Raw genomic sequence first — 25,379 nt, 5'->3', positions numbered from 1 at the left:
GCCAATTGCAGGGCACAAGGAGACAAACAACCATTCACGCTCACACTCATACCTAGGGGCAATTTAGAGTGTCCAATCAGCCTACTATGCATGCCTTTGGAATGTGGGAGGAAACTAGAGTACCCAGAGAAAACCCACGCAGGCCAGGTGAGAACATGCAAACTCCACACAGGTGACCGACCCGGATTTGAACCCAGGTCTCCCACTGTGAGGCCGACGCGCTAACCACTCATCCGCCGGGCCGCCGCATTTGTTTCATTCTTCTATAAAATAACAGCCAAATTGACTGTTTATAACATGACTACAACGTCAGAGCAAATGACGTCGCTGTCCCGCCCACCACCACGGAACTTCACGTCAGTCTAACCCTATGGGCGATATGTAAACATGGCGACAAGCAGATGAGAAGAGCTCCAACATGGTCTTCGAAAGCCTCGTGGTCGACATCTTTAATAGGTTTCTGGGCGAGTACGTTGTCAACCTTGACAGCTCGCAGCTGAAACTCGGCATCTGGGGAGGTAAATCAACTTATTTTATGCTCTTTTAGCTACCGAGGCGGTGTCACTGTGCTCGTAGCTAGTGTGGCATTGATGTTAGCTTGGAGCTTATCTGTCTATATTTGGTGTCAACTATTAGGTCAAAAGAAATATGGCAATATGCTGAAAGTTCTGCCGAATGCCTTTACGTGTCCGGATAAATTACAGTTTACATTTTGAAATAGATTACCGAGATTATCATCGGCAATTACCCGAGCAAAGCTAAATATATACAGTCGTTTTAAGGGCAACATTCGCAACGATATTTTTTAAGTCACACCCTTTGCTACAGAGAACAACACGAAATAAGTATTCTATCCCACTAATTTTATTTCAGCAGGGTAGACCAGGCACGTCCGACGCCACTTCACATATTTTCGGGCATTCGTGGGACGAGTGGTTAGGGCATTGGCCTCACAGCTCTGGGGTCCTGGGTTCAAATCCGGATCGGTCACCAGTGTGGAGTTTGCATGTTCTCCCCGGGCCTGCGTGGGTTTTCTCTGGGTACTCCGATTTCCTACCACATTCCAAAGACATGCATGGTAGGCTGATTTGACACTCTAAATTGCCTATAGGTATGAATGTAAGCGTGAATCGCTGTTTGTCTCCTTGTGCCCTGTGATTGGCTGGCCACCAATTCAGGGTGTCCCCCGCCTCTGGCCCGAAGTCAGCTGAGACAGGCTCCAGCACCCCCCGCGACCCTAGTGAGGATAAGCGGTTCAGAAAATGAGATTAAATGAGATGAGTGTCATAGACCTGATTTGACCCATTTGTTCATTCATTCTAATTTGTCCAAATGGATTGGACGTTGAAGGTCGTCAAAGACTTAAATATGCACCCTCCCCTTTTTGCGACGTAAAATGCTTGTGAGGATAAGTTGTGTGTTAATGAATGTTTTGTTTGGAGGAATTATGTCCGTCTTCTCGGGTATATCCAAAATCTACACTAGCCTTTGTGCCATGTGTCCTATAATGATAAGGAGTGAATACATACTGATTACTGTCATCCTTCACCACTTCACGGCTTTAGTCTATCACAGTATTTTATATTAAGTATCCAAATTAAAAAAATCTTAAAAATGTCAAAATTCTCACTGAAACTTGCAAGCAAGTGCGGCCCGGTGGTTGAGTGGTAAACCCGTCAGTCTCACATCGGGAGACCTGGGTTCAAATCTGGGTTGGTCCACCTGTGTGGAGTTTGCATGTTCTCCCCGTGCGTGCGAGTTATAAAACATCCACCCACCCGTAAATCACGCTTTATCTATTGTATAATTCTTATAAAGCGTGATATATGGATGGATGTGTTTGTGTGTGTATGCACCTGGAAACCACACTGTAGTGCCTCTTCTTAGTAATTTCCGCTTGAAGTTAGTTGCATGAACTATACAACAGCACCGCTATTGTGAGTTTTTATTTTCGTCATATTTTCACTTTGGTTTACAATGTTTTACCAAAAATAACACCCAAACATTGCTTAAATAGGTAAAATTCGTCAGCCTTTCTTTTGGAATTGACCATCAGTTTTCCTTACTTTTTCCTAAAAGGCATACTCCTGCTTCTGTATATATGATACATTCCTTTTTTGCATACTTTACATACGTTTGCACCGTCACTTTTCACCATCTCATCTCATTTTCTGAACCGCTAATATCCTCATTAGGGTCATGGGGAGTGCTGGAGACCAGCTGACTCCGGGCCAGAGGCGGGGGACACCCTGAATCGGTGGCCAGCCGATTGCAGGGCACAAGGAGAGGGACAACCATGCACGCTCACACCCATACCTTAGGGGCAATTTAGAGTGTCCAATCAGCCTACCATGCATGTTTTTTGGAATGTGGGAGGAAACCGGAGTACCCGGAGGAAACCTACACAGGCCCGGGGAAAACATGCAAACTCCACACAGATGGACATGACATGGATTTGAACCAGGGGACCCCAGAGCTGTGAGGAAAACGCGGTATTCACTCGCGCCACCGGGCCGCCCACTTTTGACCAATTATGCCAAAAAAGAGGTGTTCTCATCTCGTATCAAGTTGGGAAAGGCATAAACAATTGAAGCGCACCAAGATGGCAGCACAATCTTCTGCATTCCAAAGTGGTGGCGAGGCTTTGACCTCGGCAGTCATCTGTAATCCTCATAAAGCGTGATTTATGGATGGGTGTGTGTGTGTGTGTGTATGTTAAGATCCTATCGCTACGTTTGTCCAAACCATGCTACGTAGAGAGTTGATTTTTTTTATGGTGACCAGAAACGGCTGTCGGATCCTAATAGATGAGTGATTGAATTTCTCCAAATGTGTAAACTCAATCTTTTATTTGGTAAACACCCATTTTTCAAAAGAGAATTATTTTAATAGCGCAACAATTGTCTTTTGGTTCTGAACAAGCAGGGGTACCGGCGAAGCCGAGCCCCCCTGCTTGTGATCTAAAAACCGCAAAGTAGGATCACTGCTATTATTAATTCCATACTCCATGTTTTTGTGGCTATACAAAAATACAAGTAAACAAGCACAATTATCATTACAAGTGTATTTATCAAATACTACAGTTATAAGCATATGAAAAGAATGTAATGTATTAATATCCAAATATAATCTACTGTAATCCCTCTTCACTTCGTGCCTTCAACTTTCACGGGTTCACTATATTGCCAAGTTTTTTCAGAAAAAAAAAGTTAATAAAATATGAAAATCCACTCTGAAACTAGCAAGCGGAAACCACTACCTTGTCTTCTGCTTGTCACTAGGAAAAGGCTGGAAGACAGAGGACTGTCACTCAACTGAGGAAAAAAAAATGGCAGGCAGCGGGCGGTGGCCATCATTTTTTTCCGAAAACAGCTTTCTAGGGGCCGAGAAATCAGAAAAGCGAGCCATCCTCATGCTTTAAAAAACAAGAACAAAGCCTATGTTTTGACTGATTTGTTTATAACAGACGATCATGTTTTTTTTCGTTTTGTTTCCTGACATGGTTTCATCCCACGCTTAGTCAGGCGAGTTCAGTAATCCCTCGAATATCACAGATAATGTCGACCAGACATGGTTTTAAGACAAAGCACTAGGACTAAAACTCCCATTAACCTGTTTGTTGGATTTATATCAAGCGCAGGGGAACTATTTTCATTGTTAGTAGTGTTTAAAGTATTTACGTTTTTAAAAATATCCATTATATTCATTATGGTCTTCTGATATGCTTAATAGCTGTAATATTTAATATACACTTTTTGATAGTTGAACTTTTGTACTTGTATTTCTGTATAGGTGCGAAAACATGTATTGTGGCAGTGATAATGGGGTGATCCCACTTTCGTTTATCGCGGTCATGTCTGGTCTACATTACCCGCAATATTCGAGGGAGTACTTTATATATAAAAATAATGTTTATACTTTAAATTCTGTACTCACAGCGAAAATACTTACTCTCCGCTATATATAAATTAAAAAAAAAACAGCTTAATGGGAGTGCCAACAGAGGGCAAACATTCCATTTAAAAAACGTTTGAATCTCATTATACTTGTATAATGACAATAAAAGCATTCAATTCAATTTAGTCCAAATCCTTTTGCACAGTCCAGATCTTGATCCTTTCCGCGAGGTACAGATTTGCGTTCGGGATGAAACAGTTTGTGAAGGCTTTCGTGATCCATGCTTTACGGTTGCTCATCCAGTAGACAGGTAGCAAAGCTTTGTTCTAGTTTTTAAGGCATGAGGACGGTAGATTAAGCCTAGCTTTTTCATTAAGCCAGCCAGCAGCATCACACATGAGTGTCAGGCAATCAGTGGGCACGTTCAGTTCATTTTTGAATAAGAATGTCCGTGAAGGCATCCTCTTCCGAAAAATTATTTATTCATGTCGTAAAATGAATGACAAGCATACAAATTCTATCCGTGTTGAATCATGATATGCGCACCCGTATTTTGCGATGACCCGATGGCGTCAGAAAGCCGTCCACTTTGTAGTACATTTTAGACTTTTACATGTGTGAAAATGTGTCGCGTTGCATTTGTACGATTTTTATCGCTTTATAAGGGGAATTGCAATCATTAATAAGGGGAGAATTTAGCCGAGGTGGATAGGGCATGATATGCGCACGCGCATTCACCTTTGACCCGTCGCGTCAGAAACCCGTGCATTTTGTAGTAAATTTTAAACTTTTATAGTCAGGATAAAGCGGTTCAGAAAATGAATGAATGAACGTGTGCCCTGTGCCCCTGTATGTGTAAATATGTACCACTTTGCATTTATACGGTTTGTCTCGCTTAATAAGGGGAATTGCAATCATTAATATGGGGAACATTTAGCCGAGTTTAACAGGTATGTAAGAGAGAATCTTGAAACATGGATAGTGGTTGTTGTGAGACAGCCAATGAGAGCCCTGTAGAGTGAAGCGAGGTTCTAAAGTGAGAATCAATGCATCCGCGACAATATTTTCAAAATAAAATAACGGATAAGGAAATGCATTTAAATTTTGGGGGATTTCCTATCTTGGATCTTTTTCTAATCTCGAGGCACTCATTTGCATATAAAAAGCTTTCGTAACCTTAACATTTTGTACTTAGAGGAATTCGTAAGTAGAGGTATGACATGTACTGAAGTTAAAAAAACACAAAGTACTGAAGTCGCGAAAGTTGAGGCTGCAAAGTGGGGAAGGATCACAGCATTTTAAATGCTCCATCTAACAAAGTTTTAGGCGATGAGACACGGTGATTAAAAGGTACCCTTTTCCCCCCCTGTACAGTGGTACCTTGAGATACGATCTTAATGCGTTCCGGGACTGAGCTCGTATGTCGATTTACTCGTATTTCCCATAGAAATGAACTAAAAACAAATTAATTCGTTCCAACCCTCTGAAAAAACACCAAAAAACAGGATATTGGAATGGAGAATTTTTTTTATTTGTTCTAATTTGCCATCTATTACCAGAGTAACAAATAACTAGTGGTTGTGATGTTTAATAGTACTAAAATTAGACGGATTTCGTGGAGGGGAGAGAAAGAGGGAGAGAGAGAGAGAGAGAGAGTTTTTGCACGGCAATGCGCTCGTAACATAAGATAAACAAATTTAAATGAACTTGGATTACGATACAGACACACTCAAAAATAAATTAAATCTAACCTTACACTAACCTCAATTCTAATTTTGTTTTACGTTTTATACCTTTCTTCTCCCGGGTTGGCTCTATTTGTCCCGCCTCCACCCTGACTTTCAGCTGCAATCTTTCGAGGGTTGTTTGCTTTTGTCTTCCCTTCAAAATATTCCAAAAATGATGCGCACAAATGTCCTCACAATAGGATAACGCACGACCACTTGCTAACGGGAAGTAGTATACAGACGCTCCCCTACTTACGAACGAGTTAGGTTCCGAGCGATTGTTCATAAGTTGAATTTGTTCGTAAGTTGATTCAGTGCTATATTTTGTATTATAATTTATGTTTAAGGCCTATATAAGTATATTGAAGGTTTATATAAGTGCATTTGTATGTTTAAGGCTTGTATAAGTAACCTGCATTGGTTTGGACTGAAAAAAACATTTAACGAACGATCGTCGAACGATTCAAGTTGTATGCCCGTGCAACGCTCACCATTTTCTCACCCGCATCGAGCTTCTTTATTATTGCCACTTTCGTTTCAAATGAAATGGCTTGTCTCTTCCTTGCACTACCACCCTCACTAGAAGCCTTTCGCTTTTCACCAACCATATTGAATAATGGATGCACGAGATATTTAATGATAAAAATGTTCTTTGCGCACTGGAGATACGTTCACGCACTTCCGCACTGCAACGAACTGGGCAGAGGAAGATGGATGCTGGGTGAGCTCTCACAGCGCCAGGCGTCGGTATTAGCGACGGAAAGAAGCACTACAAGAAGTAGCCGAAAGAAGCCAGGCTCACAGAACAAAGAAAGTTGTAAAAACATTAAAGTATAAAGTACAAAGTAAAGTAAAGAGGACTGTATTAAGAAATATTAAAATGTAATTTAAAAAAAAGATAGAAGGGCTGTAAAACACAAAAAACATAAGAATACACAGGGCTACTGTCATTGGCTTCCGTGTGACGGCCACCATCTTGGGGAAAAAAAAAAGAACCTATGCGCAGACATGTTCGTATGTACCGTTGTTCGTAACTCGAATGTTCGTAAGTAGGGGAGCGTCTGTACTCCTCTCCCATTAGCGAGCAAGCTCTGCCACACGTATACCATTCTGCACTGACTAACGGGAAAAAAACACTGAAAAAAGGCAACGCTCCGCCCAGTGCTCCGAGAGACACTCGTATGTCAAGGTATTAAACAAATAGCTGTGCAGTTGCATTGTGTGGCTAATGATGAAATGAAGACATAATATGTAGATTTGAGTGCAATTAATTATTTCTCAGTTTCAAGTGCTGTGCAATATGAAAAAAAATCTCCAGTCATGATATGGGCCATTTTATATCACGATATTGATATACTATCATAGACTATAATACTTCTTTAATAATTGGGTAAAAATTGTGCAACAAATGACACCTTCACCTGACTCGCTTTTTTATGAATTGACATTCAAATTGACTTGCATCAAATGTTAAATGCATCAAATAGTGCTGCAACCTAAAACTATCAGCATGCGAAGCGTTGCTGTCATCAATTCTCGTGCATGCGAAGCGTTGCTGTCTTCAATTCTCTTGCATGCTCAATTAGCCGAATAGCTAACTAGGGAGATCTTGGGGACAATTGGTGGTACTTCTATGGCTACAATATGGCAGACTGACAATGGTCAGAATGCTACATGGTGCAGTAACTGCTTCTGTAATTTCATTTCGGCTCTTATTGGCAGGTGATGCTACACTGAGGAATCTTGAAATTAAGGAAAATGCTCTGGTAAGTCTCATTTCTGTCCCCAAAAAATAATATTCATATATTAATGCATCTTTTTCTCTTTCTAACAGAGTCAATTTGATATTCCTTTTAAAGTGAGAGCAGGACATATAGGTAAGATTGTCTCCTTTTTTTTTTTCTTTTATCTCGTCGATTGACATTTCTCCCACTCTTAATCTCAACAGGGTGCCTGGAACTCAAAATTCCATGGAAGAACCTTTACACTCAGTCTGTGGAAGCCACACTTGATGGCGTCTATCTGCTCATTGTCCCAACAGCAAGTATGCGCAATTCCCATTTAAATTTGAGCGCCTGCCCCGCCATTCACGTCGATAGACGTCCAATTAATCTGAACCGTGACCACGTTTTTCCATAGGCATCAAGTATGATGGGGAAAAGGAAGAAAAACAACTGCAGGAACTGAGGCAAAGAGAACTGCAAAGGATCGAGGAGACCAAGCTGAAGCTTGCTGAGAAAGGTTAGGCTCACTTGGAAAAACTGAATATAAATGTTGCTACTGGCCATTTTTATTCTTGTATTTGTGTGCTAGAGAACCCACAGTTGCAGAAACAGGACACTTTTGTAGAGAAGCTGGTCACTCAGATAATCAAAAATGTTCAAGTTAAGATTTCCAACATCCACATACGCTATGAGGATGATGTAAGTTTTCAGCACATATAATGCCAATGAAGATAATGGATGGAAGTACTGTCAACAGTTAAGCTATGATTGTTTATGCGTGTTTTTTTTTGTCCCAGGTCACCAATCCGCAATGCCCGATGTCCTTTGGTGTATGTCTTAGCAACCTTAGCCTTCAGGTAATCTTGCTTGACATTCATTTTGTAAACTTGAATTATTAGGTTTGGTCTGGTACATATATAGTAAAGCCTGTACGCGAAGGCTCCATACCAATAAGGCGGCATTGAAAATTAAATGGCTTTCAGCCTTGATGTACCATGGACTGACCAAACACTTTCGAAAGCACTCATTGGCTGACCTTAACGGCACTGGATGTCCAATCCATTTTGAGTTGGAGGGATTGGCAGTGATTGTTCGCAAATGGATTGTTCGTCTAGTGCTGTCAATGGCTCTAAAGGTTAAGCATTCACAACCAGCCCTCGCAGTTTAAATGATTAGTATTTCTTATGTAGCTTATGAGAGGCAATGAGATAATTTTGGATAATTTCCTTGTTAATGTGAAGGTGCTTACTGGTCACCTTCTATTGATTTTGGGTCATTTTCTGTGGTTTTGCAGCACTTAAGGTTTTCTTTCTCTCAAGAATGTCACTTCTTAAAACATTCCTTTGTAGCTATGTGTAAGAAGCGGCCCCACTTTTCTTATGTCTAAAAAAATTAAGTGCTCAAAGTCTTAGCAAAATAGCAAAAAAGAAATTATAAAGTACCTTTACATAAAAAATCAAGTAACAAAAGGTTTGATATGTAAATTTTCCAAATAAATCAAGCTGTCAATCAAAGCTAAATGTCGTCCAACAAAATATTTAAGTGCATGACTTTTAAAAAAATATTTTTTTTATTTTTAGTCTTAATTTTTTTTTGGCTGACCAGGCATTGTAGTTTAATGTGTTTTTGCCATTTTTTTATTTCAAATGTCAAGAAAATTCTTAAGCACAAAATTTCGCAACCTGTTAGAAAATATTAAAAATGTTTTTTTCTTTCATATAACAATTCACTATTTTGCCCCGGCAGACATGTGACGAGGACTGGAACCCTACTGTTTTGGATGAGAATGCGAGACTTTTCTACAAGGTAATCCTTTGACAAAGACGTTTTGAATGTACAATTTCCACGCGTGATGTACAATCTCATGCATTTCTCTAATTACACTTCCTTTCAGTTGGTTCAGCTGGACAAATTGTTTGCCTACTGCAATGTCACCTCGGTGCTCTTCTCCAATCACAGTTCAGGCGATGCACTGGTGAGTGGGAATTTGTTTAAATACCCTTGGTTAGCAGAAAGTGAAGCATTTTGTCATAAGAAAAAAAATAAAACAATGTAGCGTCTCTCTCTTTTGGTGTTTTGATAGCTACGTCTACAAAGCAGCCTGGACGTCAATGGCTCCTACCCTTCAGACCATAATTTCAGTGAGTGTCTAATACATTTGCAACTCCAGAAAATCCCGACAGAGTGTGTTTCTGTGCATAATTAAAATGAAATGCAAAACAAAGCACAATAACCAAATGATGAATATGTGAATATTGGGGGAATGTTAAAATTAGGGCTGCTACAATCAGTTATTTAGTCGACTAATTGTCTTATGTACAGTCATGTGTGACTTATGGGTTGATATTGAAAAAACTAAGTTTGCAATTTTTTGGGTGTTTTCAATATACTAATACAATATATATTGCAATGTAAAAAAGTAATGGGTTTTTTGGTGTAATATTACAGTATATTGAACTAATATTTGGGGCGATAAATTGTAAAAACAAAATATTATATCCTTATAGTATTTCTTATTTTACATTCGGTGACCCGGGGACTGAGTGGTTCGTGTGTCACCCTCACACTTGGGGGACCTAGGTTCAAATCCAGGTCGGTCCACCGGTGTAGAGTTTGCATGTTCTCCCCGGGCCTGCGTGGGTTTTCTCCGGGTACTCCGGGATCCTCCCAGATTCCAAAGACGTGCATGGTAGGCTGATTGGGCACTCAAAATTGCCCCTAGGTATGAGTGTGAGCGTGAATGCTTGTTTGTCTCCTTGTGCCCTGCGATTGGCTGGCCACAGTTCAGGTTGTCGGCCGCCTCTGGCCCGAAGTCAGCTGGGAGAGGCTCCACCACTCCCCGCGACCCTAGTGAGCATAAAGCAGTTCAGAAAATTAGTTGAGATGAGATTGTCTCGAAAGTGGAAAGGCTGAACGGTTAAGAAAGGCACAATTTTATGTCACCATATTGCCACATTAAACAACAATGATGACTTGTATAGGAATGACTTACTAAAATTAAAATCAAGTACATATATAAAACTGTCATTTTACTCGGAGTTCCCTTCAAAGAAGCTCAAAATTTAGGATTTGTTTGTTTAGTCTAACAATGTCTCCGACAGTCAAAATATTTGTTGAATAATAGATGAACTCTTTGAGCGAAATATTCATTCAGTCATTTTCTGAACCACTTATCCTCACAAGGGTTGCGGGGGGTGCCGGACCTTATCGCAGCTAACTCAAATTCAAAATTCAAAAGAATGGTGTGATATTAGTTGGTCCCTAGTAAACGTCCGAACCATTTGAACTGTGGGGGCTGGCAGCAAAAGTCCATTTCAAATCGGTCTGGTGTCTAATATTGATAATCTAAATTCACATTTGAAAGATAAAAAAGCACCACCCAATTGGATGTATTTCAAAACATTACATGTACAGTCGTACCTCTCTACTTGCGAAATTAATTGGTTCCAGAACTTTTTTCGTAACTTGAAAATTTCGTAAGTAAAGGTGTACTTTATATGTAAATTCTCCAATTTGTTCCACGGTCCTCACACAACTACCAACCAAACCATTTAAAATTGGTCAGTGTCCCAATTTTGTATGAAAATACACAAAAATGAGATAAAATCATAAGCAAATGATTAATTAATGTCTTAAAATAAATAAAGTATATGAAAATGTGCCCTGCACCGCTGCAATAGTTCCCTCCGAGGCCGTTATTATGGGAGACGTAATACCCGTGTTTGTCAGCCAGATGGTGGCAAGAGCCCATTCTACCAGAGCCAAAAGCTGTCCACTTTGTAGTACATTTTAGACTTTTATGTGTGCCCTACGCATGTGTGTGTGTGAAAATATGTGCCGCGTTGCATTTGTCCAGTTTTTAATCGCTTAATAAGGAGAATTGGAATCATTAATAAGGGGAGCATTTTGCAGAGGTGGACAGGTATATAAGAGAGAATCTTGAAACATGGATAGTGGTCGTTGTGAGACAACCAATTGTATTGAATGCTTTTATTGTCATTATATGAGTTAGAATGAGAGGGATAAAATGAGAGCCCAGTAGAGGGTAGCGATGTTCTAAAGTGAGAATCAATGCACCCACGACAATATTTTCAAAATAAAATAGCGGATAAGGAAATGCATTTACTTTTTGGGGGATTTTGTAACTTGGATCTTTTTCATATCTCGAGTCACTCATTTGCATATAAAAATTTCGTAACCTGAAACTTTCGTATCTAGAGGCATTCTTAGTAGAGGTATAACTGTATTTTTTTGGGCTGCTCCACAGTTTTACGTCCCATCTCTGCTGGCGCAAAGCTTTGCATGAATCCCCGGTCAGATGTGGACTTTTCATCTCCCAAAGTTGACCTCATGGTCAGTATCAGCGAGGTGGCCATTGAGCTTAACAGACCCCAGGTGAGCACTGTCTAGACGTCAGCATGACTGAATCATGATCAGCACGATATGGAAAAAAGATGTTATAAATGTAAAAAAAAACCTTGTATTCCCAAATTTTATTTTGTAAAAGAAAAGACCCTTCCCCACAATGTAATAAATTGTTCTGAGTGTTTTTTGTGTAAGCTTGCAACATTTTTTATGATAATGGTTAAAAAAATCATTGATTAGAAGTGCACAGGCTTTGGCAGATTCTTGTTGCATTTTTTTAATCAAAATGTCATATTCAACTACAAACAAGAAAACTACATGGACACTCAATTGTAAACGACAAGGATCTGTTGAAACCGGTATACCTATAATTGCTGATTATAACTCCTTAATAATTCAATGCTTTTTTTTAAAAAAAGAACACAAGAACAATTAATGGTATGTCCAACTACTTTCACAGTTACAAGTTAAAAGTAAACTTTATAAGTTCACTTATGGCACATTTTGATATCCAAAAGCCTCTCTGTTAAAATAGATTAATGCTTGTATGAATGTATCTGTAGTACATCAGCATCCTGGAGCTACTGGGTTCTGTGGATTTGCTGTCACGAAACCTGCCGTACAGGAAGTACAGACCTGAGGTCTCGGTTCACAGCAACGCTAACATTTGGTAAAACACTATAATTTGACGTCTTCGCTTGGGATCGCATGACTTCAGGGCTTCCTGCCTCTACAGGTGGAACTATGCTATCACGAGTGTGCTGGAGGTGGACGTGAAACCTCGACTCCACATGTGGTCATGGACGCACATTAAGCAGCACCGCAAGATGGTCAAGCACTATCGGGAGCTCTACAAGGTCAAAATCACCAGCAAGAAACCCAGCGAGATGCTACTCAAGCAACTGCAGGTGCGCCCACTATTCGGGGTTAAATGAGGAATATATGTAAGACCAGTGGCCAAAAATGCGACTGGAAACAGTATTAAAATATTGAGAGTTTACCTACTCTACCCCTTTGGGTTGCCAGATATGCTTCGCCATGGAGAATGATGCCGCGTTATCCTACCATTGAATCATTTCAAGCTAATAAAGCTACACATTAACGGCACCATGTGTTTTCTACAAACGTATCTATTACATACCAAAAATTAAATGAGTACATACTGTCTTCCTTCACTTCATCACGTTGCAGATTTTTTTCTAAAGTACAGTGGTACCTTGAGACACGAGCTTATTGCGTTCCGGGACTGAGCTCGTATGGCGATTTACTCGTATCTCAAATCAACGTTTCCCATAGAAATGAACTAAATACAAATTAATTTGTTCCCACGCTCTGAAAAAAACACAAAATAACAGGATATTAAAATGGAAAAACATATTTTTATTGGTTGTAATTCACCATCTACTAACAGAGTAACAAATAACTAGTGGTTATGATGTTTAATAATGAAATGAGGCATTGTTTTATACAACGGGGAGTTCTTGGATAGGGGAGAGAGAGAGAGAGAGAGTCACTTGACGGATGCGCTCGTAATGTAACATAAACCAGTTATGTTCCCATAACTATTGGTTATGATGTTTAATAATAAAATGAGGCATTATTTTATACAACGAGGAGTTCGTGGATAGGGGAGAGAAAGAGAGAGATAGAGAGAGAGTCACTTGATGGATGCGCTCGTAACTTAAGATAAACTTTAAATTTAACTTAAATGAACTTAGATTCCTACACACACTTAAAAAAAAGTTTTAATCCTACGTTACACTAAATTTAAACCTTCTTGTGCAATAACCAAGGCAAAGAGGTTCATGTATTCCACTGCGTGTTTCGGGCCGAACTTCCTGGTTCTCCACACGTATTGACAAGCCAGCTCAGTACACTACTCATGTTTTTCGATTATTACGTGCTTAATATCGATTGTGATCATACGCCTTTTCTTCGCACTACCCTTCATTGCACCGGCTTGCTTTGGATCCATTGTGTTTCCCTTAATTCTGCACTGACTATTGTCGGGGCACTCGTGTGTCGAGGTATTACTGTATAACAAAAAGTTCATAAATATCAAAATCCACGCTGAAACTCGCAAGCATAAACAGATAAGAAATGTTATTGAAAAAAGGCAGAAGTCAGGGCTCCGTTTCTTCTTTGCCGTTGAATTGTGTGAGCAGCGGCAAAGAAGATTTTCACTGCAAAAGAAGAATGACGCGACATACATTATAAAAGGCTGAGCAGGACAAGATCTTGCCCTCCTGTTTAGTTGCGAGTCAGTTTACCATCATGCACATTACCACTTGGATGAAGCCAACGCCTAGCCTTTTCCAGCAATGTTTGGATTTTGTATTGTCATTGAAAATGGCTACTTCCTGTGGAAGGATAATTACCGGAGTCACCGGCGCCTCCCAGTTGCAGACCCACTACATGCCTGAAAAACAGAGCTCGAGCGAGCCAAGGCCGGCGTGAGCCATGACATGTCTGAAAAGCGGAGCTACGGCTATCCGGCGGCATATGTGCGCCGCCTCGACCGGCCGGCGATCCGGTGGTGCATGCTAGCGGCGCGCGAGGTCTGCCCCACTATCCAGCCCAACTGAAACAGGCAGCAACAAGTTTTTTGGAAAGGATACCTTCCCAGACATTCTTATTGAAAAATGAACTGAAAGTGCTAGAGTTCACACGGATCACATGACACACTTTGTGTGGGGATGCTGCTGGCTGGCTTTATGGTAAAACCAGCCTTAATCAACAAGTTTGACCATCCTCATGCTTTAAAAAACAAGAAAGGGGGCTCCCCTTCAAGGAGTTGGACTCAAGCAGAAAGGAACAAGATCTTGCCCTCCTGTTTTGTTGCGAGTCAGTTTACCATCATGCACATTACCACTTGGATGAAGCCAACGCCTAGCCTTATATTTAGAAATATGTCCAGCGGGGGGCAGTACATGCACTTGTTATTCCGGGGGGGGCAGTACATGCCCTTGTTATTCCTAAATGAATGTTATCTGTATATGGCCCGCGGGCCGAGGTTGAAAAACATGTACACACACGATCCGGGGGCGGGGCGAGCGCGCAAATCCCGTTTCGGCGAAACCTCCGTTCGGCCGAATGAACGTTCTGTGGAACGTCCATTCGGCGACCTGTCCGTCTGTCAAACGTCCGTCGGCGAAACGTCTTTAGGCGAATCATCCGGTCACGCAAGCGAATATATAATAATGTAAGACTAATAACCCTAACAATCACCCCTATTATTACTACCATGCTACGTTTTCCACAAGCACAATTATCATGACAAACAAATTTAAATGAACTTGCAGACACACTCAAAAATAAGTTTAATCTAAACTTACACTAAACTTAATTATAATTTTGTTTTAAATTTTGATAACTTTCTTCTCCCGGGTTGGCTCTATTTGCCCCGCCTCTACCGTGACTTTCAGATGCACGGGTTGTTTGCTTTTGTATTCCCTTCAAAATATTCCGAAAATGATGCACACAAACGTCCTGACAATGGGATAACGCATGACCACTTGCCGACGAGAAGTATATACGCCATTCAAACTTACTAACGGGAAAAAAACACTGAAAAAATGCAACGCTCCGCCCAGTGCTCGTAGAGACATTACACGAGGGAGTTGCTACCACAGAGACATTACACGAGGGAGTTGCGGGGAGAGAGACAGTGCCCATGATGTTCTTATGAGCAGCCTCTCACGTCCGCTGTCTGCTCGTATATCAAAAGTTGTCTCGTATCTCACGATAAATATTTGCTCAAACCTTTACTCGTATCTCAAATTGCTCGTATGTCGAGGTCAAATGTACTTTAAATACTGTTCTCAAATGATAATTGTTCCTCTCTGCTTGATATAAATAAATAAAAACTGGTTAATGGGAGTTTTAGTCCAGTCCTCATGCATAGTCCAGACCGTGAAGGGTAGCTCAGCGAGGTACAGCTTCGCATTCATGATAAAACTGTTTAGAAAACAGTCCTTTGTGAAGGCTTTCGTGGTCCAGGCTTTCCGGTTGCTCATCCAGTAGACAGGCAGCAAGGCTTTGTTCTTGTTTTTTTTTAAACCATGAAGCCAGCAGCATTCCCACACATGATGATGATCCGAAAGTCCAGTTTATCTTTGAATAAGAATGTCCGTGAAGGCATCCTCTTCCAAAAAAGGCCAGTCTCATCAATGTTAAAAAGGAAGATAATCAACCATTCTCTTGAATTATGTGAGAAAACTCTTCCTCGCTATCCGGACTGGAACGAGGCTGAGGTTCATCTTCATTGTCTTGGTCAGGAGCTAAGCTATCCTAAAATGTCTTGGCTTTGGTTCCAATCATGTTGGTATCCAGAGGAGTCATCTTCTCCCAATAGGGCATTCTCCATCTTAACAATGATTTTATTCTTTGCGGTTACCAAATGTTCGCTTCTTCCTTCTTGATGTAATGGACGGCAGATTCATTTATGTTGCATTAGATGACACAGGACGTTTAAGAGGCATTTTCAACGCCGATTCAAAATCCATACAATGATGGTCGAGGCTCGGTGTAGTCTTTCTGCGCGATGCGAAATGTATGTGATGTAATCCGAAAAAATGGTACGACGTTCTTCTCGGTTGTTTGTATTATCGGCGCGTCTTTCTTCTACAGTGAAATTTCATTTTCTTCTGTGCTGATTACCACCCATTTCAGGGCCCAAGAAAAAGCAGTGCCATGATTTCCTGGTTTCCGCCATCTTCTGCTTGCGAGTTTCAGCATGGATTTTGACATTTTGATTAACTTTTTTTATATTTAAGATAAAAACACGATACACTGAAGCCTCAAAGTGGTAAAGGATCACAGTAAAATTATTTTCATCTAAGTTTTATCAACAGAAAAAAAGTATTTCAATATCTAATTCTTCACACATTGCGTCGCCAAAAGTCCGCACACCCAGATCGTGTATAACAGCTTTAATATCCTATTTTTAGAACCTATTCCTTTCAATATTACTTCAATCTTCTCACATTACACCAAAAGCATTTTTGCGTTCTCACAAAAAAATTCAACTTCTCCTCCTAAAAATGTGATTCGACTTCTGGACGGACTGTTCTTTCTAATACCCATGAATAATCCTACCATACCCGAGTTTTTGCCCTAAAGACCACCAGAGCCAGTTGGGCAGCCAGTACCCATCAACTGTCTCTGGAGTTCCATGGGCCAAAAAGGCCTGATAGCATTCCTTCTATCTGTGATTACCGCCACTGCATGCACCTACCACCTTATGGCCCTAGCTCTTGTTGTTTGCCTCAACAATAGAAGCACGGAACATGATCTACTCAGATCCGTATCTTCCACCTCTCCCTGAACCAGGGCGAAGTGCTGCTGACTGGATTGTGCGCCAAGCGTATCAAGAATGCGTTAATAAATATTATATAAATCTGTTTTAGGAGCCTGAGAAGACTTTGGACATTTTCAACATCACCCTAGCTAGGCAGCAAGCTGAAGTGGAGGTATGGTCTTTTCTATGAAGCCTGCATTGCTCTGGTAATCTTGTTTAAACTCATCCATTCATCTTTTCTCCCGTCTCCTTAGGCAAGTAAGGGCGGGCTCCGTATTTACCGTCAGGGCTTGAAGATGGAAGAAGAGGAGTCTCAAGGGTGGGTCAGCTGGATGTGGAATTGGGGTTCAGACCCTGAAACAAAAACAAAGGAGGTGAAGAGCACAGGAGGTAAGATGTGGGAGACTATGCAGTATTGTGATTTTTGTCGTCATACCCTGTTTTCTGTTCATGTTCTTGAATACAGGCTTTGATGACCTCCTCACTCCTGATGAGAAATCTAGGCTGTACGCTGCCATCGGATACAGTGAAACGGCCGCTAATTCCATTTATCCAAAGGACGTGAGTGTCTTTCCACTCACTCTCCATTAATGGACAAACAAATTGCGTCGTTAGACTGGCAGTCTTGAACAGCTTTATGTGCTTTTGACAATGATAGAAGTTCAATCACCTCTAAAACTAAATTAATACACTTTAAATGAGTTTATCACTGGTATACGTTCGATCCATTTGAACTGAGGGTTGGCATAAAAACAAAAAATTGTTAATTTACTGCCCCCACCTTGCGGTCTATGTCATTGTTGGTGTGAACATTTAAAAAAAAATGTTCCTCTGCTGTTTATGCTCGGAAATGAATGAAATTTGGTGGGTATATTCTATGCACGTAAACGCATGTATCCTGTGGATTTTTTGTTAATCTCAGGGCTGATTAAGTACCGTATTTTCTCGCATACAAACCATTTCGTGGCCGGTTGATTCGCCTAAAGACGTTTCGCCGACGGACGTTTGACATACGGACAGGTCGCCGAATGGACGTTCCACCGAACCGAACGGCGGTTCGGCCAAACGGAGGTTTCGCCGAAACGGGATTCGCAAGCTTGCCCCGCCCCTGGATCGTGTGTGTACAAGTTTTTCAACCTCGGCCCGCGGGCCATATACGGCCCCCGCCGCCGGCGTTGTCCAAATTATAGTAAAAATCAATGATTCATTTCCCTTTGCCGCTCATGACTCTCAATTTATTAGTCTACCGTCAATGGCAGCCCGGGAATAAGCACTCTTGGGTGGGCATGTCAGCCCAGGATTAAGCACTCTTGGGCGGGCAGATGTAGCAGAACCGAGCCGCGAAATGACAGCAATCAGGTCAAATCCATCCTAAAACAGCATTTAATGATTAAATACAAATACTGGCGCTCTTTGGACATTAGAACCGAGCCCAGGGAAGTGAATTCCTCGGTATGATGTCGCGATAAGGCAAAAAAACGTCTATATACGTCCATTCGCCAAACGGCTCAAAATGCGTTTAATGATTAAATACAAATACAATTATTGTATATACAAATACTAGTATTTGTATTTAAGCATTAAACGCTGTTTTCGGCTGGATTTGACCGAATTTGAGAGCATTTTGAGCCGTTTGGCGAATGGCCCTGTTCTTAAAATGTCTAGCTCTGTTGCCTCACAACGCGCATCGGACATCTAGTCTGTATACACGATACCTATGGGAATACCAAGCAAAAAAAAGAAGGAAGACGACAAAGAATATGTGAATTTCCTTTGTCATCTTTTAAATAAAATACTAGTATAAAATACAATACTAGTATTGTAAATACAAATACTAGTATTTGTATTTAATCATTAAACACTGTTTTCGGCTGGATTTGACCGAATTTGAGAGCATTTTGACCCGTTTGGCGAATGGACGTATATAGACGTTTTTTTTGCCTTATCGCGACATCATCGCGACATTTTACCGAGGAATTCACTTCCCTGGGCTCGGTTCTAATGTCCAAAGAGCACCAGTATTTGTATTTGATTATTAAATGCTGTTTTAGGATGGATTTGACCTGATTGCTGTCATTTCACGGCTCGGTTCTGCTACGTCTGCCCGCCCAAGAGTGCTTATTCCCGGGGTGCCATTGACGGTAGACTAATAAATTGAGTGATGAGCGGCAAAGGGAAATGAATCATTGATTTTTACTATAATTTGGACAACGCCGGCGGCGAGCCGGATTAAAAATCCTAACGGGCCCTATATGGCTGCGGGCCGAGGTTGAAAAACATGTACACACACGATCCGGGGGCGGGGCGAGCGCGCGAATCCCGTTTCGGCGAAACCTCCGTTCGGCCGAATGACTGTTCGGTGGAACATCCATTCGGCGACCTGTCCGTCTGTCAAACGTCCGTCGGCGAAACGTCTCTAGGCGAATCATCCGAGTACCAAACCATTTGTAACTAAAAATAAGATGACTGAATAAGGGCACGGCTTATATGCGCACACGACTTACAGTGTTGCTATACTCTTTCACCAGTAGAAGTCGGCAAATTGGTATTTACTATTTGTGGTTATTTTCTGTTTTGCAGTAATAAAACAAACATTACTGGATGAATTACTAATTTTCTTATGATATTGACCCTAATAATGTGCTTTTGATTCATACAGTAGCTCAGAAAAAACACGTGCGATGATTCTTCTTAAGATTTTCCCTTCAAAGTAACACATATGTACTCCCTGTTAAAACCATGAATATGGAGGTGAAAAATTATGAATCAGGGGGCGGCTTATACGCGAGAAATTACAAAATTCAACTATTTTAAGGCAATTTTAGGGTCTGGCTTATATGCGAGAAAATATGGCAATATACACCATCAATTATATCTATTCCTTCATTATTTTTGCATGGCTCAAAATTAGATTTGTTTGGTATATCTTCTGATCATAGCCTGTAGTTGCTTATTTCAAATTGTTTTCCAGTTTAATGGGACATCCAGAGTTGCCAATTACTCCGAAATTTCCGGAGTTTACCCGGAAAAGCAACGCAAAATCTGGTACTCCGGACAACCTCCCTAAACTCAGGGAAAAAAAATTGTCTGTTAAATTTTTTTGAAGCAACCATTTCGGAAATTAACCAAATTTCCAATTAAATGCCTTGAAATTCACATCTTCCGCATCTTACTTCCACATTTCATTCAACTGCACTGTAAACCGGATGAACTCGGTAACACGAGTACATTGTGAATCATCTGAGTTACAAGTTCTGACAAGTGATTCATCTTGCGCGACTTCAGCGTGGCAATCGATTCGGAATCGATTGCTTCGTCGCTTCTCGCTTTACAATTTCGTTTTCGTTTTTTTTCCATAGGGGAAGTGAGTTTTATGAAGGCTGACTAAACCACCAGTCTTTTGTTTTGAAACAAATTTTATCATTTTCCATTCTAAAGGAAGTAGGCATACACCACACTGGTAAATTATCAATATGCCTGTTCAGGTTAAGCGCAAAATGGATGACAATTTGGATGAAACTTCTAATAAGGTACCCGACACTCGCAGAAATTAATTGGTTCGTATTTAACAAAATATCCCATGGTGAAGCGGTCTCCAAAAATATTGACATTAACACTTTGCAAAACATGCATGTGCGACCTCAGCGTGACATGGTGGAATTACTGACTGTAAAATGCACGTAGAAGGACCCAAACACAAAGATACATTTATTTTCATTATGCTATACTTTTTCAATAGTTTGTAAAAATACAATATTTCAATTAATGTAAAAACATGACAATAACAGTGTGATTTGAATTTTCCTACATTATTTTTATTTTTACATTTTGTATCGATTTTGCTTGAATCGCATTCACTCCGGAAAACTCAGGAAATGGGGTCGACGGAGGTTGGCAGCTCTGGACATCTGTCTTGACCCATATAGAAGTACCATTTCGTTAAAAAAGCATTTCATTCATGGCTTTAGGTGAAATGTGAGCAAATGTGTTAAATGTGTAATCAAATTCTATCATGGCAGACTTTGTAAAATCAGCAAATGTATGTAATGAATCAATATCACAATGAAATTGTTGATTAGAAAACCCCATCTAAATGAAACTCAATACTTTGATGGTTGTGCTTTAACTTCTAGTTTGAGGACATGAAGGTAGACTTCCACATGCCAAAGCTGACAGTGTCCATCAAAGAAAAAAAGGACAAAGATGAAATTGTTAAGCTGACTGTTGGGGAGCTGATGTCCAGCCTGACACAGAGATCTGGAGCACAGGCCATAAAGTGTGTCAAATTCATGAATGGCTGTCATTGAAATATTATTTGTTTCATTTGAATAATGATATATAGAAAATTCTCTGCAGATTTACAGCCAAGCTGAGTTTGTTCGAAATCACGGGGTTGGTCAATAGGCGGGCCGCTCCCACACTTCTGTCCTCCAAGACTGGGGGCACAGGAATGGGTACCCCACTGCTCAGCCTCTTTTTTGAAACCAACCCTCTGGATCAGAGTGCCAATCAGCGGCTTTATGTTGAGTCAGAGCCGCTAGAAATCATCTACGACGCCGTGAGTGCTCTCCAAGGTACTTCATTGTCCAGTGAAATGGATGCGACAAAGTGGCGGGTGTGTTCTTTTTGTGTCTAGATGACGGTAAACGCCATGTCGGCATTCTTCAGACCTCCGGATGACCTGGAGTTGGACGAACTCACCAATGCCACATTAATCAAACTGGAACAGTTCCGAGACCGCACAGCCACGGGTCAGTGTCTTGAACAACAAAGGCCTATGACTCCAGTTTCAAACAAACTCTGGATGCTTTAAAACTGTTAACAAACTTAATTGACATTGCAAAAATCTGACAGAAGATACTAAAATACTACAGATAGTGTATACAGGGAACTCGCATGAAAACCTATGTAAGGGTTGAAATGTTTAACCCTATGCTGCACAGATTCAGATTTTATTTTTTCGTAAAATGTTTTTATTACGTTCATGCAGAACAGGGTTCTTAGACACAAACTCAATGGCGATTTGTGGCCCCTATTTGAGATCCAATTGTAGTATTTGTGTTGCGCACGTATTTTGCGGTCAAATATTTTGCAATAAAAAATGATAACTTAAAATAAATTGAATGAATTAGTAATTGAATGATCAATAATAGAAAAATAATCACTTATTTAAATCGTAGTAAATAAAAAATAAAAAGAATGAAACGAAGATGCAAATAAAAAAAGCCAAAATAAATTCAATTAAATGTGGCCCACATGTATTTTGTTCTTGCAATTTTATTTTTATTTTTTGTTTTGTCTTATAAATCTTTTGTGAACTTGCATAGCTTAACTCTTTGGCTGCCCTGTCAAAATGATTAGATTCACGACAAACAATTTAACAAAATTGATTGTGCATCTATCGACGTCACGGGCAGCGAGAGAGTTAATATGTAAAAATAGACGCAAGTTTATAAATTTGAAAAACACTTTTTTGCCATGGGAATCTTATGAAAGTGACAGATTGGGCCCGATTTCTGATCACATGGTCGAATTTTGCACATCCATATAAATGCTATACCGAATGTAAAACATGACATTGGAACTAAAGTATTCTTTGACATCTGCTCACTGTGAATCTTTAGCGTTAGTATCAATTATCTATTTTTTTTAGATGACATGAGGAATGCTACCAATAAAATTGATCACAAAAAAGAAAATGCTGTCTCAGACGAGTTTAATTGTAATTGAAATATGTGCTACATTTGACCTCTTAAATTCCAAATCAAGGAAATTTCTTTCACACTTGTAGAGTACAGTAATTCCTCGAATATTGCGGATATTGTAGACCAGACATGGCCGCGATAATCGAAAAACCGCAAAGTAGGATCACCCCATCATTATTAAACCAGTTTTTAATATTTGCAAATTTACAAAAGAAAACCGGTGTGTAACTCGCTAAGTTTCAAGGAAGTTTATCACAACTTGCTACCTTTACAATTGAGTTCTGACATTGAGGAGGCGCACCGTCTAAAACTTTCTGGGGTGCAAAATTCCTTGGTATGCCACTGTAAGGAATTAATGAAAATATATTTCAATAATTGGGCGAGAATTATATTGGCGCTTAGCGTGAGAATTGTTTCATTATTTTTTAATGGGAAAATTGATTTAAACCCCAAAAATTAAAGTTTGATTACCCCTGGGACTAAACGCTGAAGTTCCCATCCGAAATCAAGAAGAAAATTGCGTTTTTTGGGTTCGCAATTGTAGATTTATATGAAAAAAATAGAAAACTATGGTGAACCTTCCAAAGGAGCATTGGATGATACGATACGAGAGACAAACTCACGATCCGTTGGTTAGTGTACAAAAAAAGTTGCATTTGTAAGCACTAGGGGATATGCTGTGTCTGCGGTCATCAACAATCGAAGCTGTACTGAAAAAACGTTCAACAATAATGGAAGTGGGCAATATGAACGATGTGTCCATAAACTGGGTGCGACTGGGCTTCTGCATGCCAAGACGTCTCTTTAGTAGACTTTGGCCAAAGGACATCCTGGACTTTCCAGACGCCAAATTTTCACCGTCATCTGTGCGGTCAACGTGGGGAAATACATGAGCCAATCAACTAGCTCTAAGTGTGCCGACCAATAATTAGCCGCATTGTGATCACGCGGATTACGCATGCACATTTAATACTGGCGTGTGCGCATGTGCGTGCACTGTGCACAGCACACCCAACATTTGGCATTGAATGCATGGAGAAATGCGAGCAATGTGCGTTCAGGCGTGTTTTTTGCGCGACCAATAATTGATAATTTTTTAGCATAAACACAAATATTTACACCGTGAAAGCCCAATTGAAGATATATTTATGGCAATATACTGCAATAATTTTCTACCAATTATTTATTGCCGACCCCTGATTAGTGTAACACAAAGGTTACTATTGTTTTTGTAGGTCTAATGTATGTCATTGAGACGCAGAAGGTTCTGGACCTGAAAGTGAACCTCTTGGCCTCTTACGTCATCATCCCACAGACTGGCTTCTATGATGGCACTCAGAACATTCTGCTGCTGGATCTCGGACACCTGCAGGTGAGCAATAAAGTCTGGGATAGGACAGGACATGGTGAACTATTGAGGGATAGGTATTGGGAAACTCCATTTTTAGTTACACCCAAAACAGCTTGCCTCGAATTTAATCTGCAAACATGCAATTATAGATGTCCTCTCAGAGCAAAAAGCACCTGCCTCAACTGTACGCTGGCTCCAGCTCAATCGAAGACATCATGCTGAGAGCTTATGACAGCTTCAACATCCAGCTCAGCAATCTGCAATTCCTTTACAGCAAACCCAGTATGTGCTGTCAGCAAAATGATTTGTCCCAAATATGTACAATTAAAAAATGTATCCTCTCTATAGTGGAAGACTGGAAAGAGGCTCGTATGAGGACGTTCTCGCCGCTGCATATCCTGGAACCGGTGGATTTGATAATGGAGTTCAGCAGGGCAATGGTAGTCAAAGACTCACGAATGCCAAAGTAAGTGTTTCAAAAATGAAATTACATGACAATCTTATTACCCAACCTGGAAATTTGAGTTAATTAGGCTAATCCATGATCAATTGGACACTCTAAATTGCCCCTAGGTATGAGAGTGAGAGTGCATGGTTGTCCGTCTCCTTGTGTCCGGCGATCGGCTGCCCACCAATTCAGGGTGTCCCCCACCTATGGCCCAGGAGACAGCTGGGATTGGCTCCAGCACCCCCCTCGACCCTAATGAGGATAAAGTGGTTGAGAAAATGAGAAATGAGATGAGGTAGACACTGCCCCCAATTGGCCAGTGAGATGCTTCCTAAAAGTGAATTAACCAATTCACTTTTTTTGTTTGATATTAAAAATCTCTTTACAGTGGTACCTCGTCATACGACCGCTCGTCCTACAATATTCTCGTCTTACGACGGAAATTTCGATCGAATAATTCGCCCGTCATGCGATCAAAATTTCGTGATGCGACCAAGCCTTTTTTGCATATCTTTCGTGTATAACAATATCTACGAGCACTGAACGATTAATTCAGATGAGTTTCTCCTACGCATCGACCAGGAAACGCACAACGCGCATGCGCGGGAAAAAAGAGGGCTTTCTGGGTAATGAAGTATACTCGTGCGCACAACGCCGATAGGCAATGGCACTCTTTCTCAGAATGAAACTTCATTACCCACAATCAATACGTGGGTAAGCTCAGCTGTTGAATTTCCTGTTATTTTTATTATCTAATATGAGGAGTATTATATTACTTCTCGTTCGCTGCTCCTAAGAACATCAGTGGCACTGGCTCGCAATTCCCTCTTTGTAATATTTCTGGTCGCAACTCTCTCTCATAG

At 40.5% G+C, this 25,379-nt stretch overlaps 1 protein-coding gene across 2 annotated transcripts in view; it reads left to right on the top strand.

The window, feature by feature from the left end:
* The first annotated feature begins 328 nt into the window (after positions 1–328).
* The window catches only part of vps13a (vacuolar protein sorting 13 homolog A), a 109,431-nt gene continuing 84,380 nt past the window's right edge, over positions 329–25,379 (top strand). For both annotated transcript variants that reach the window (XM_077600466.1, XM_077600465.1), the window contains exons 1-22: positions 329–518; positions 7,347–7,390; positions 7,459–7,501; positions 7,573–7,668; positions 7,764–7,865; positions 7,938–8,047; positions 8,146–8,205; positions 9,095–9,154; positions 9,243–9,323; positions 9,432–9,489; positions 11,616–11,743; positions 12,277–12,383; positions 12,450–12,621; positions 17,122–17,184; positions 17,267–17,402; positions 17,479–17,573; positions 21,146–21,288; positions 21,369–21,570; positions 21,649–21,763; positions 23,953–24,089; positions 24,218–24,350; positions 24,417–24,534. In XM_077600466.1, coding sequence (XP_077456592.1) covers positions 419–518; positions 7,347–7,390; positions 7,459–7,501; positions 7,573–7,668; positions 7,764–7,865; positions 7,938–8,047; positions 8,146–8,205; positions 9,095–9,154; positions 9,243–9,323; positions 9,432–9,489; positions 11,616–11,743; positions 12,277–12,383; positions 12,450–12,621; positions 17,122–17,184; positions 17,267–17,402; positions 17,479–17,573; positions 21,146–21,288; positions 21,369–21,570; positions 21,649–21,763; positions 23,953–24,089; positions 24,218–24,350; positions 24,417–24,534 — 2,303 coding nt within the window. In that variant the 5' untranslated portion in view covers positions 329–418. The remainder of the gene's footprint in view (positions 519–7,346; positions 7,391–7,458; positions 7,502–7,572; positions 7,669–7,763; positions 7,866–7,937; positions 8,048–8,145; positions 8,206–9,094; positions 9,155–9,242; positions 9,324–9,431; positions 9,490–11,615; positions 11,744–12,276; positions 12,384–12,449; positions 12,622–17,121; positions 17,185–17,266; positions 17,403–17,478; positions 17,574–21,145; positions 21,289–21,368; positions 21,571–21,648; positions 21,764–23,952; positions 24,090–24,217; positions 24,351–24,416; positions 24,535–25,379) is intronic.

This window comes from Stigmatopora argus, chromosome 5, assembly GCF_051989625.1.
Source record: "Stigmatopora argus isolate UIUO_Sarg chromosome 5, RoL_Sarg_1.0, whole genome shotgun sequence".
NCBI classification, from domain to species: Eukaryota; Metazoa; Chordata; class Actinopteri; order Syngnathiformes; family Syngnathidae; genus Stigmatopora; species Stigmatopora argus.
The sequence above is the reverse complement of the archived record's forward strand: the minus strand, read 5'-3'. Positions and strand labels throughout refer to the sequence as shown.